The 13,955-nt window shown below is 43.0% G+C and overlaps 1 protein-coding gene across 1 annotated transcript; it reads left to right on the top strand.

Annotated features, from left to right (window-relative positions):
- Positions 1 to 1,440: 1,440 nt before the first annotated feature.
- Positions 1,441 to 13,885, top strand: abcb6a (ATP-binding cassette, sub-family B (MDR/TAP), member 6a). Its single transcript, XM_035535056.1, has 20 exons — positions 1,441 to 1,601; positions 2,291 to 2,844; positions 5,711 to 5,851; positions 6,271 to 6,460; positions 7,088 to 7,180; positions 7,649 to 7,841; positions 7,961 to 8,082; positions 8,428 to 8,537; positions 8,969 to 9,034; positions 9,387 to 9,512; positions 9,707 to 9,783; positions 9,874 to 9,937; positions 10,032 to 10,117; positions 10,225 to 10,282; positions 10,552 to 10,656; positions 11,016 to 11,190; positions 11,655 to 11,767; positions 11,895 to 11,989; positions 12,069 to 12,137; positions 12,487 to 13,885. The coding sequence occupies exons 2-20, from the start codon at positions 2,320 to 2,322 to the stop codon at positions 12,644 to 12,646; spliced, it is 2,568 nt and encodes an 855-aa protein (XP_035390949.1). The 5' UTR covers positions 1,441 to 1,601; positions 2,291 to 2,319; the 3' UTR covers positions 12,647 to 13,885.
- Positions 13,886 to 13,955: the final 70 nt, after the last annotated feature.

Genomic DNA, 13,955 nt, shown 5'->3' with positions numbered 1-13,955 from the left:
GTGAAAACTATTACAATAACCTCTTCTCTTCCCTATATTTTTCATTTACATCACATCTCAGGCCCACATTAAGTTATAATTGTAAAACGTTAACCCTACAAATTTATATCATTCATAAAAATAATTAAACTTCAATGTGAAGGAGTCTGTTAGGTTTTACTATTTATTATTTTACAAAAGTTAAACCCCACTACCGAATGTTTAGCCACAGGCGGAGTAACACTGCCCTCTGCTGGATCTGTAGATTAGTTCTCTAGAGCGAAGCTGATTTTATAAATAAAAATCGGCTGAAAACATGGATCTGCTGAGCGTCATATTGTATACCGTTTTAAAAAGTGGAGGACATCTGGTAGATCTATAACTTAAATCTATAACTAGCACATGACGTTATACATCAATGCACCTCAACAAGGTTAAAATATGCTACTATCAAAATGTGTCGGGAACTGCGCATCTGTGGAGACTCAGAATGTGCAGGTATGGCTGCACTTAGGTGTGGGCTGTCCTAAATGACAAGCACTGAATGCCATTTGATTTATAAGTACAATTATATTTACTGTTTAGTACAAACAGGTCTAGCATGGGTTTCGACTGACAAACTGGGAAAAAACATAAGTCTTCTCCGCAGACTGTTGAGGCTGACAATAGATTATAAAAATCGATATATCATAACAATAAAAATCTTAATATACAGTGAAAAAGACTACCAAACGAGCTGTTCAATTTGACACAAAGAAACCACACAAACTAGTAGAATCCTAAGGTAAAAAATAAGAAAAAACAGCGTATTGACTTTTGTTTGTTTGTTTAGTACTGTGACAGTATACTATATTTTTAATATAGCACATCTTTATGCACTTTCAAACATTGGTAACGGGAAAGGGGATTGTGTGTTATTGTGTGTTTGCTGTTGTATCTCACAGCAGGTTATCAGAGGAGGCGTGATAGCGCATGAGATGATACATAATCCTAGCGCTCCCTCTATTGGTGACGGAGGAATATTTTTAATGTATATAATAAAATAACGTGGGTCACAATGTTGGTGCTTGAAAAGCCAAACAGAGGTGGTACGCGTTGTAAAAAAACAAACAAACAAACAAACAAAAAAAACCCTTTCTACCCATCGAATGATATGAAACGCTGCAGCTCCCAACATGGCATATAGGAATACACACGGCGACTGTTGTTTGTGTTTTGATTCTGTTCTGGAGTCGTCTGTTGAATCTGACAAAGCATTTGACAGAAAATAGTTTACCCTGGCGTATTCTCATAATTTGCCGTAAAGTTGTCCATTTGACTGCAGTTTCAGTGGTATCATTAAAAGGTGGACGTGGAATAAAAAAAGATTATAAAAAGTTCTCTTCAGCCTTGAGCGCTCAGGGTGGCGCTAAGACCCAAGCGGCTGGTTCTCGCTGGCTAAATAACGCTAGTGAGGTCTGGAAGCGTCGCACCGTTGCAGTGCGCAAGGTCAGAGAACGAGCTTAGTAGAAATGTTTGGCTGTAGTGTCCGTCTTTCTTGTAGCTATAATTGTAAGTAACTTTTTTTTTTAGCGTTACGGAACATTTAGCATCGAGTCGTCGAAGTCTTCAGTTTTAAAAAGGTGAGTATGATAGCTGACTTATTTGCTAGCTAATGCGAGTTTGTGAAGTAAAAGCCAGGTGATGTTATGAGACGACAGTGCGCCGATATGAAGTCTGACTAACTAGCTGCGTCTCCAGCATTATAAATATCCATTGTTTATACTTTAGTGCACAAGTCCAATTATTGTTGAATTTCTATTCCATGTTATTTATGTTGATGCCTGTCTTAGCTAAGTGGCTGTAGCGGGGTTGTTTGGTTCAATTTTCTTAGCTAGCCTAGCTGATATTGAGTTAGCCGGGCTCATTAGCGAGCTAGCGATAGTCGCGGTGATAACTTGTGTAATAGCTTTTACCTATAATAGATAGCTGACGCGTCTTTCTCTACTTACTACCAAATGTTCTAGTTAGTTAATTAATTAATTAAAAGTCTATTTCAAAGAAGTAACTTAGCTAAATAGGTGCATGAATAAAGAAACAGAAGGGAATACGGTGACGTAGCGAGTTCAAACATCTGAGTAGACTGTTAAAGACTGACTTTCTGCCCGCAGTCGATATCTTTGATTCATTATGGTGTTAAAATTGAGATCCGTGTAAATCTTTGATGGTGTAGAATATGAATAGTAAGTTGTATCAGGTGGTCGGCTGCTCTGTCGTAGCAAAAACCTGTAGTCCCTTTTGAATCACATTAACGCCCGTCTCTTTCCCTCAGGCTCCTGAAGTGCCTGCCACCTGGCCGTCATGGTGGGGCTGGTGAAGAGCTACTGCGAAGAAGGCATATCCATGCAGCAGGTGTGGGTAGAGGGCGGTGTGACACCGTGCTTCTTCTTCACCCTGGCACCATCCGTCCTGCTGAGCCTGGCCTGCTTGCTGGGTGCCATGCACTGTGTGCGCTATGTCCGCCTCGGCACCGACATGGAGCCCAAGTTTGTGCCACGCTCCTGCCTCTATGCCCTGCAGCTGGTCCTGACGGCGCTGCTCGCCCTGCAGGGCCCAGCATGGGCTGGGTGGCGAGCGGCGCAGGCCAGCCCCATGGCACCCGCTGGATACGTGGTGCTCTACGGCTGCCTGACAACACTGGGCTGGGCCTGGGCGGGCGCCTTGCTGCGACTGGAACGGTGCAGGGTGCCGACGGGCAACCGCACCAGGGGCCACAGCGCCGCCCTGCTGCTCTACTGGGCTGTGGCGTTTGCCGCCGAGAACCTGGCCTTCGTTTCCTGGTCGAGCCCTCAGTGGTGGTGGCGGCTGGAGAGCAGCCAGCAGCAGGTGGGTGATTGGGGGGGGCGTTCGCAAGCCTCTCTGTAGGCTTATGATGGGGTGCTGAGTTGGACCTAAATTACCGACTGTTGTTTTAGCAATCAGAGTAGAAGTGTTGAGAGCCGTTTGTAGATTGTCCTACCTTAGAGCCTTTTAATTTCAATTCCTAGTGATCTAAGTGTGGCTTCTAGTTTTTCCAAGTATACTCGCAAATATTTGTAACCATGTGCAGACATTTAGAAATGCTACTTAAGGCCCTTTTTGGTAGTGTTTGGTGCATCACATCCAGCTATGGCAGCATTTGATGGATGCTGCACTGTTACTGTTGTCTGAGACAAATTTTCCTCATAAGCTCATGTTCTAGCCTGGCACGCTGCACTTTTAGGGCCAGATTCCCAGACACAGATAGACAGCCTAAGATTAAAAGCAGTTTTTTAGTGATTCACCACTGGCAGTGCAGTTTAATCCAAGGCTAGGAATGTGTACTCATTAAGATGGAGTCTAGGGATACCATCATGCTAAAGCCCCCTTAGCTGTGGGGGTTTGTTTGTTTGTCTCTAAACTCACACCTCTTTTTTTCATGAGCAATTATTAAGCACTTGATTCTGAGTCTGTGTCAGAGCTATTTCTGCCGTTAACTAGCAGTAGTAAAATGCCCTGTATGCAGAAACAGAATTCTGAATTTGTCCTTTAAAAAGTGCAACCCAGACTCTTGAGTCAGTTAATGTATTAGCAAGTATAACTAAACTTTGGCAGCAGTGCTGTGATTCAGAGCTGCTTGGTAAAAAAAAGTATTTTCATGTGACCTTCAAAACTGATCCAGGGACAGTGGCTATAACATTGAAGAGTAAAAATACATGCAACTCATATGATAGATGACTAATCTTTGCGATTAGAGAGTGCTATATGATCAGCTGTGCCTAGATGAGTCAGCACATATTGGTCTATGTATTAATTGTGTAGTGAAAAGAATCAGAATAACTATATTGCCACGTATGTTAGACATAAAAGGAATGTATGTGCACACATGCATGATGTACTACAGACAGCAAGCAAGGGTACAGACAAGAGACAAGACGTAAAACTAAGGGAGCAATAAAAATAAGTATACAGTAACTAGATTAGAGAGTCTGAGGAAGCTTAATTATTACTTACAGTTATGTCAATATTATGCAGTTATTTACAGTATGTTACAGGGTTAATGGGGACAGCTGCAGAGTCATGCAGGGCAATGGCATTTTTGTGTAATAATATGTAAACAGTATGTTGCGACACGTGTCTTCATACTGCTGATTCATGGTCGCCTTTGCGGCATTCCTTCCCCACTCCCTTTGGGCACTCCCCATGGGTTGAGCTCTGACCAGTTAGATGGCACCGCCTTTCAGGAAGCCCCACCCAATGACACAGCAATTTACAGCAGATTTTGGGGACATGGCCAGTGAGCAATGTTGAACTTGGTTACTCTTATAAGTACATCCTGGCAATCTAAATTTCATTTGTTTGTAATTCACTATGGTTAATTGTAGTACTGAAAATCCTGTTATTTTGCAGCATTGTTAAAAAAAAATGAAATGCTGAAGCAAAGTCGCTGGAATTACAAGCCATTTTAAACCATTATAAGCCTTTAATCACCAGGTTCCTGTTATATAGCTGTAAATATGTGGCTGTAAATATCATGTACTTGACAACTCAAAAAAAAAAAAAAAAGTGAATGCGCAATATATTCTACACTCATTATTATGGCATACAATGTAAATCTAATGTGATTTACAGAAATGCATGGCTTTCCCCTTGGAAAACATTCTTATGCCGCTACAATTAAGATGGATTCTAGGGGTAACTTCAAGATAAAGCCCTTTTAGGTAGGGCTTTTATTTTTGATATAATGTGCAGTACTGTGTTTAAGTCTTTGGGCCCCACAAAGATGACATTTAAAGCTCTTTCTCAGGGAATAGCATCATGGTATGTTGATATTTCAGGCTGCTTCTTTTCAGTACGACTTCTCTGCTCTTTTCTCTGTCCAAGTGATTCAATTTTTAGTCTGTATAGCAGATTTACAGAGTGTTTTATAGAAAGCGGCAGTAGAAGTAGAAGAAGGAATAAAATGCAGGAGTAAGAATAAATAGTAATGTAAATCATTAATCACTGGCCAATTTAAAAGCTAATCAGAGCAGACAGGTCTTCACCCTTCTTTTAAATTTCTCTTGATTGTCAAGAGCCCTCAAATCTTTAAGAAGGGAATTCCCAAGTTTAGAGCCAGAGAAAGAAAAGTCTGCTTTGCCAATCTTTAATGAAGTTGTGGCAACATCCAGCATGTTTTGGTTGATGAATCTGAGAGCTCTTGCATCAGCATGCCTAAGAGTTCACAGAGGAGCAATGGGGCAGGCCCATTGAAACATTAAAAGTCAGGCCAACAGTTGAAGGTCGTTTAAAGTATCTTAAAGTCAGTTCTGAAAGACAATGCAGCCTAATACCTTTGCGCAGTATTATATCTCGGGCATGTGAAAGTGCAAGCTGATCACACCACAAAGCCAGAGTGCACTTAATCTGCTGCATTCTGTAACGCTAAATAATTCATGCTTCTCTTTGAATTAGTTGCTGAGTTATTCCACCCTTTTAAACAATAGTTGGTAAAAGCAGTTTAGAGAGTTGCATGCTAACAGCTCTATTCTCTATGGCTTGGTATTCAGTGTTAACAGCATTTTGCTCTATCAGTACTCCCTAAGAAACCCATTCAAATTTCTAAACTAAGTTTGAAATCCTGGGAACTGAAAGTCCACCCTCATTTACTGTAGGTTTCGAACGTGCACAACCAAAATGTATTTTATCATTTATTAAAAAGAAATGCTGTGTGTGTGTGTCTGTCTGTCTTTAGGTGGAGTTTATGTTCTGGCTCTTCCGTTACCTCAGCTCAGGGACACTGTTCTTCCTAGGCCTCAAGGCCCCAGGGTTGCCACGACGACCCTACATGCTCCTCATCAACGAGGATGAGCGCGACATGGAACATGGTGGACAGGTGGGTGTATACAGGTGTATGTGTGTGGAGAGGTGTCTGTAATAGCTGTGCTGACATTTTGGACAGTAATGAACTGTATGCGCTGTGTGACCAATAGCTTTACCAATGCCAACGATCAGTTAGCTGGCAGGCTGGTGTTATAGCTAGGGGTGCCGCAGTGCCAGAGGAAGACAGCACACACACAGATGCTAAAAATTACAGCTCTCACGTGTTAAAATATTCAATGCATGCAGAAAAACATTAAGCACTTTTACACACGGCACTGCTTGCAAAGACATAAAATAAATGGTTGGAATAATAGAAAATGCTAGAAATGTAACCAGTTACAGCAACAGGCCACCAACAGAGTTTTCATTCTTGAAGCACAGTAGACAGTTGCAAAAGGCTATAAGAAGTCTGTTACACTGTCTCTCTCACAGCCCCTGCTGGGTGCGGAGGCGAGCCCCCCCTCGGCCTGGCGGGACTTTGGGCGGAAAGTGCGGCTGCTGGCGCCGTACATGTGGCCCACTGGCAACATGCTCCTGCAGCTGCTCGTCCTGCTCTGCCTTGGTCTGCTGGGGGCTGAGCGCGCCGTCAATGTCTTCGTGCCCATCTACTATAAAAACATAGGTGAGCGCTTCTGCAGACACACCACCCGCCCTGGGCGAAAAGTGATGTGGTCTATTCACATTTTGTATATGTGTCCAAGCTGAATCTGATTATAAGTGCAGTGTGTTCGGAGTGCTGTTCCGTCTTGTACATGCTTTACAAGCTTGATTTTGGGAGTGAAAATCCCATTTTAGCAAAATTCAGCATATCATCCAAATGTCTTGTCTAGTAGGTATGTCATAGCTGTTCAGAATCACAGACCTCGAAGTCCAGGTAGATTTCTCAGGTGGCTTCACCGTTGTAGTAACTGTTAAGTTAAAGGCACTATACCTAAAAAAAAAAAAAAAGAACCAGCATTCAGAGTAGTTTAAACATTATTTTAGGGGATGTTTTGAGAGACTCTGAATAGTGTATGCCTTTTAAAGTTTATCACTGGAAGATTATTATAACTAACAGCAATTTAGAAAAATGAAACAAACTGGAGATTAGATGAATTCATTTCCAGACCAGACCTCTGACTCAAAGAACAGGTGGACTGGCAGGTTGTAGACAATAGCAGGTCCTCTGTGTGTGTGTGTGTGTGTGTGTGAGTTATTAAAAGTGTTGATGCAAGGGCCACCATCATGCTCCTGTTCTTATGTCACGCAGTGAACGATCTCACAGGCAGGAGTCCTTGGAAGACTGTGGCCACTACGGTGTGCATCTATGTTCTGCTCAAGTTCCTGCAGGGTGGTGGTGCAGGTGAGGGCGTGTGTGTATTTGGGGAATTTAACAGTAATTGGATCAATTAATTAAGTAATTAAATACTTGAAGGGGAGAAAAAACATAAACTTTTGATTTTGAACCATGGACCTCAATAATCAGATAAACTTCAAAGCAAATCCATATCCTGGGAGCTTCCTTTTCTCTTCTACTGTAGATTGACTACTTTCTATCTCTGTTGTTTTGCATTTAGCTGACGCTCTTTTCCAAAGTGACTTACAATTATGACTGAGTACAACTTGACCAATTGAGGGTTAAGGGTCTTTCTCAGGGCAACTTGGTAGTGGTGGGGCTTGAACGAGCAACCTTCCGATTACAAGTCGAGTACTTTAACCACTGAGCTACCACTGCTTTCTCTATTTCTATACAGAAAAGCACTTTAGACAAGAATGCCCTCAAAGTGCTGAAAATCTGAACGTTCCTCTCCCCCTTGTCCCTGGCCTCCAGGTTCTTCTGGCTTTATCAGTAACGCGCGCTCCTTCCTGTGGATCCGCGTGCAGCAGTACACCAGCCGCGTGGTGCAGGTGCGCCTGTTCGCCCACCTGCACTGGCTCTCTCTGCGCTGGCACCTGAGCCGCCGCACCGGAGAGGTGCTCCGCAGCATTGACCGTGGCACCTCCTCCATCGACAGCCTGCTCAGGTCTGACCCTCAACTGGCCAAACAGAAAATAGGACAAAACAAACGCTCTACAAATGTTGATTTGCATAGTATTTATTTGTGTTGTGTTTTTCTTTGTGATATCAAATTTTGCTCCACAGTTACATTGTCTTCAGCATTTTTCCCACCATTGCTGACATCATCATCGCCATCATCTATTTCATCTCCTACTTCAATGCCTGGTTCGGCCTCATAGTCTTCATCTGCATGGCCCTTTATCTTAGTGAGTACCTGCCTCCAGTTCCCCAGCTGCCTCCTCTTCCTCCTCTTTCCTGCCCAAATGGGGAAAAAACAATAGTACATTATTATTGTTGTTGCTGCTGTTGTTAGTGGTAGAATTATATTATTATATTGTTATTACTGGAAATAAATAATAGTAATAATTATAATTATTATTATTGTTTTTGTTTGTTTGTTTTTCCCAATTATTACTCTGATCTATTATTTTGCTATTGCCTCCCTGTATTTTCCTCAGAGATTTTGAAAGGACACATATAAAGCCCTTCAACATGCTTGACCTGCGCTGATCACTTTTGTCTTTTTTATTTCTGCACGTTTGACCCGGAAGCTCTCACAGTCATCATCACAGAGTGGAGGACGAAGTACAGACGTGACATGAACACGCACGACAACAACGCCAAGGCCAAAGCAGTGGACTCCCTGCTCAACTTTGAGACGGTACTGCATGAAGGTGCTCTCAGTCAGACTGGTCCACTGCTGTCCACTCATGTCTCCCAGTCCACCCCTGATCAGACATGTCACACTAAGGCCAGTCACACTAAGGCCAGCCAAGGCAAGAAACCGATTTGGCAAACTGAAACCCTGGCACTGTTTAAGGCCTTGCTGATGGCACCGTTTTAAAATTTCAGTAGGGCTGTAAATCCCAGTGACAAACACCCAGTTGTCTCGCATAGTCCTGAAGTCCTGTGGAATGTGCTGTATATTTTGTAGCGTGCCTGTTCACCGGTCTGATCTGAGTAAATGAAGGTTGTGGCACACTACACCCAAGTGCAGCCTGGGCAGAAGTTGGGGACCAAAGCTAAGGTGTAGCGAAGGCGCTAAGTTTTGTAGGTCATGGCATGCTCATTTTTGCTCATGATCGTCTGCAGGTGAAATACTACAACGCGGAGAGCTACGAAGTAGGCCGCTTCGAAGAAGCAATCCTCAAATATCAGGTATCACTACTCCATTTAGCTTTATTAGTTTACATTCATCTCTACTGACTCGTTCGTAGGCCAGCATAAACACTAATATGATGTCTTTTTTTTTGTTGTCATTATACCAGCATGCAGTGAACTTTGGTATGATTATCTTGGAAATAAAAAGTATTTAAAAAATATTTTGTATAAAATAAGCACAGCTGAGAGCAGTTTATTCTGATTGCATTTGATATTTTTATAAGATGAATATCAAATACTGGACAATAAGATTTTTTTTGTTTTTCTTCAGCTGAATTTGCTCACCATCATATTTGATCCATGTGTCTGTGTCTGTCTAATTAAATAACCTGTGTTTTGTTGTGCTCAGTTATTGGAGTGGAAGACAAACGCTTCCCTGGCGCTGCTGAACCAGACGCAGAATGCCATCATCGGCTCGGGTCTGCTGGCCGGCTCACTGCTCTGTGCCTACTTCGTCACAGAGGGCAAGTTCGAGGTACTCCTCCCTGCAAGCCCTCCAACCGCTGACAGCATAGTCACAGAGGGTAACAGGACCTCAGCCTCGTTTTGTGGATTTTGGTTTGCCCCAGTTGCTTTTCCAAGAATTGGCTCCACCCACTAGGACGTAAGGATCATTGATAAATACAAGATTAATTGTGTGTGCTCACCGGATTTGCATGGTGCCCACAGGTGGGAGACTACGTTCTGTTTGGAACGTACATCATCCAGCTTTACACACCTCTCAACTGGTTTGGAACGTACTATAGGTAGGAATTTCAGTCGGCTGCTTCAACAGCTGTTGGCCATCTTGTGTGTGTCCTATCAGTCAGGAAAAGTGTTCCTCCTTTATTCCTCAGAGTTATCCAGAGGTCCTTTATCGACATGGAGAACATGTTCAAGCTCTTTGACGAAGAGGAGGAGGTAAGGAAGATATCTTTATGGCCCACAAAATCAACTATAGTAGTTTAGGTTTTTGGGGGCTCATTTTCTTCCCCCATTCCTGATCCGGGCCTAGGTGAAGGATGACGTGAACGCAGGAAGCCTTCTCTACAAGCTGGGGAGGATTGAGTTCGACAACGTCTCCTTCAGCTACACGGAAGGGTAGATGCTCGCAACCTTGCCTATTCTTCTTCTTTCTGTAGTCGCACACATCAGGACTAACCCATCCTTTCTGTAGTCGCACTGACTCCTCCTCTTCACCCCCACAGGAAGGAGATCCTCAGGGGCGTCTCTTTCACGGTCTTACCTGGCCAGACCGTCGCACTTGTGAGTAAAAGAGACGCGCAGTCAAAGAAAATAGTCAATCTAGATACTGACTGTAGTGTCAGTAGCCACTTGATGATGTACATGTTTGTTTGTTTGTTTGCTTGTTATTTCTTGTTGGTTTGCTTGTTTGTTTTTATTGTGCACGTGCATGTCTACTTCAGGAACAGCTTCTACATATAATCATTTTCCTTTAAGGTAGAAGGTGTGCACTGATCCCAGATCAGGTGATTAAGTATTCACCATCCATTTTTTTGTGTGGGACTGTACAGGTCGGCCAGTCGGGCTCCGGAAAGAGCACCATCATCCGCCTGCTCTTCCGCTTCTACGATGTCCAAGGCGGTTGCATCCGCATCGATGGCCAGGACATCACCAAGGTGAGCAAGCTTGTCCCTGCCGAAACATGCTGTCATCACTGTGAAATTGAAAAGTTGCAGCGACTTGGACAGTGCTTTCAGCAAGGCAAGGGATGTGTGACAACCTTTATTCCTTTCTAATCACCACTCATGAAGATGGTTTGCATGTTTTTCATACATTATGCACCATACCACAAGTAATAAAATGAGGTGCGTTTCTGATCTGTGCTTGGTGTAAGGACACTTCCTGATATGCTGTAATCTCATTGGAAGTTCAGTTTTAGGCTCCAATTCTGTGCATGCATGACATTTCATATTGCTCCAGAAAGCTGGTGAACTGTTGATATAGCGTATGCCTATGTGCGCTCTGTTGGCCCCAGGTAAAGCAGGCCTCCCTGCGAGCTCACATCGGTGTGGTTCCGCAGGACACTGTCCTGTTCAACGACAACATCCGCGAGAACATCCGCTATGGCCGCATTTCAGCCACTGACCAGGAAGTGGAGGAGGCAGCCATCGCCGCTGACATCCATGACCGCATCCTGTCCTTTCCCGAGGGTAAGCGTCTCAGATAGGCTTTTTGCTAGAGCTTATTCGCATGGAAAACATAACATTTTGGCTTTACTGTTTCAGTTCTCCCATTTACCATGGGTAGCCCTCAAAAGTTAATGTCCCAGCCTTGCAGCGAGTTGAATGCACAATAGGTGGCAATCTTGGCAGTGTTAGCTCAATGGTTAAGGTACTCAGCTTGTAATTGTTAGATTGCCAGTTCAAGGCTCAACACTGCCAAGTTGCCACTTTTGGGCCCTTGAGCAAGAGCCTTAATCATCAGTTGCTCAAATTGCGTTCAATCATTGTTATAAGTTGCTTTGGATGAAAAGCATCAGTTAAATTCCGTAAATGTAAATCCAGTTTTGGCCTGGTGCACAGGTTCCAAGCACTGTATGAATCTCCAGTCTCATGTCAGTTTTGATCATAGTACGAGAGTGCCTAACTATTCTGTTGGGGTTCCCACTTCAAAGGCTACGACACCCAAGTGGGTGAGCGAGGGCTGAAGTTGAGCGGCGGAGAGAAGCAGAGAGTCGCCATCGCTCGCACCATTCTCAAGGCACCCGAGATCATCCTCCTGGACGAGGTAAGCAGCAGTATGGCTTCGTCCGTGTCTCTTTTTACGAAACCGTGATGCCCCAAACATTCCCACTCCCTCAGGAGCGCAGCGAAAAGGTTCCTTCGCCCACCACTCTGTCCTACTTTCTCAATAGGCCACTTCTGCGCTCGACACACAGACGGAGCGCAACATTCAGGCCTCGCTGGCCAAAGTGTGTGTCAACCGCACCACCATCGTAGTGGCCCACAGGTAAATAAAATGCGGGAAGCCAGCACAGTAACTTAGATAGATGGCTTGCGTGATGCCATTAATGGCGTTTCTGCTATAGATTGTCCACCATCATTGGAGCTGATCAGATCCTAGTTGTACGTGATGGCCAGATCGCAGAGAGAGGAAGGTAAGATGAAAAAGATCCGCCATTGGTTAACAACATGTTCCCAATAATGCTTCATGCCCAAAGTCACTATCAAATTTCATGCTCTGGTAAGAAATATACATGATATACCCAAGGAGATTTTATTGTATATTCCTGTTCTTTGTTATATGGTGTAAGTAAAGTGACATTTTTGACATTCTGTACTTTATTTGGGGGGGGGGATTAGATATCATTCTAATCCTGACATCATGATCTGTGCTAAAAATATTTTTCATGTGCTGAGATTGAGATATAATGGTGCATTGAACCGATCTCCCACGTCCTGCTTTGTGTGACTCAACCTCTTTCTGTGGCTTGTCATGCTGTACAGACACGAGGAGCTGCTGGCCAAGGGTGGCCTCTACTCTGACATGTGGCTGAAGCAGCAACAGGCCCAGGATTCGGACTCTGCCTCGGACACGGAGGCTAAAGACACACGGCCAGAGAAACTCCAACCCCCAGCACCATCTGTGGGCCACAGGAGTCACTGAGGGCTTTGATGCACACTACAGAGGTTTCTTGATGATGTACACCTCAGAGGGTTTAATAGGGATTGGATTTTTTTTTTCTTTTTCTTTTAACCCTATTTATATCTTAATCATTGTATACACATTTGTCCACAAACTGTTGATGAGTTTCATTATTTCTCTTGCATGTTGCATATACTTGTTTTTTATGAACAAGTTTTTATTGCCTTTCACAACAGGGATGATGGGGGAAGGCAGAGCCGTGACATACAATGTTCGGTATACACACAGATCGAACAAAGACAGCCAGACCAATTACATAATACACTTGAACACTACGATTCTTGAATAGACAATACAAATTCTCCCAGTTACTATGTGTTGATGGTATTGCTTTGTTAAGCTTAGCTGTAAGATATTCTGTCCAAGCAATATTTTGGAGACAACATTTTCAGAATCTTATGCATGGTCAATCCAAAGTCGTAAGACTTTTGGTAGCAGTAAAACCTGCTCTTGCGTCTGAGAAAACTTATTTAAATCTATACGGGTGTAGACGACTGCCTCTTCATCAGATTTCGAATGGACTGAACGAGAAATTCGGAATTCCATCAATGTTCATTGTGTGTGGAAATATGTAAGGCAAGTTTAAAACTTTAAATATGGAGGAAGCCAACACATCATTATTGATATTAGGAGAGAAAGGCGATGAGTAATGCTAAACACACATCTCCTTCTTGTGACTTTAGATTATTTCTTCATCAGAGAAATAATGTGCTTGAATATAATGCACATCAGTGCAATTACATCTACTGTGATTTCTAAACTGACAGTGCAGCTAGCTGTCTTTAAAAGTTAACAAACCTTGCAGTTAGCAGCAGTTACTGTTTTTAAACAAAATGTAGTGACTGCTCACAGCTGCATGCAAGGAGGCCGTACGGACTTACTGACAGTGTGAAATCTTATAAATGACATATCTGCTTTAGATTTGTATAATATGAAGTCAAAGAAATACTAAAAGCTTAAATGTATGGGTTCTCATCACATGTGTATTGCATGAGGGTAAAAAGATCCACAGATAATTTAATTTTATCTTTTGCTGTTATTTAGGAAATTACATTCTGCTCTCTGACAGAACAGTTTGAGGAGCAGGGTTTTTTGTGTGTAAAATGTTATTTTTTGCGAGTGGACTGTATCTATTACTGCCTGGTTTTGTACGTAATTGTTAAGATGGGTGATTTTATATTAAAATTAATGAAAACGTGACTTTCTTTTATTGACTTGTAGGGCTTCGCATTCTAACAGTTCTCTCAACTAGGGCACAACGAGTTGTAAC

This window comes from Electrophorus electricus, chromosome 16 (genome assembly GCF_013358815.1).
Source record: "Electrophorus electricus isolate fEleEle1 chromosome 16, fEleEle1.pri, whole genome shotgun sequence".
In the NCBI taxonomy this organism is placed as follows: domain Eukaryota; kingdom Metazoa; phylum Chordata; class Actinopteri; order Gymnotiformes; family Gymnotidae; genus Electrophorus; species Electrophorus electricus.
This window is presented reverse-complemented; position numbering and strand designations above follow the sequence as displayed.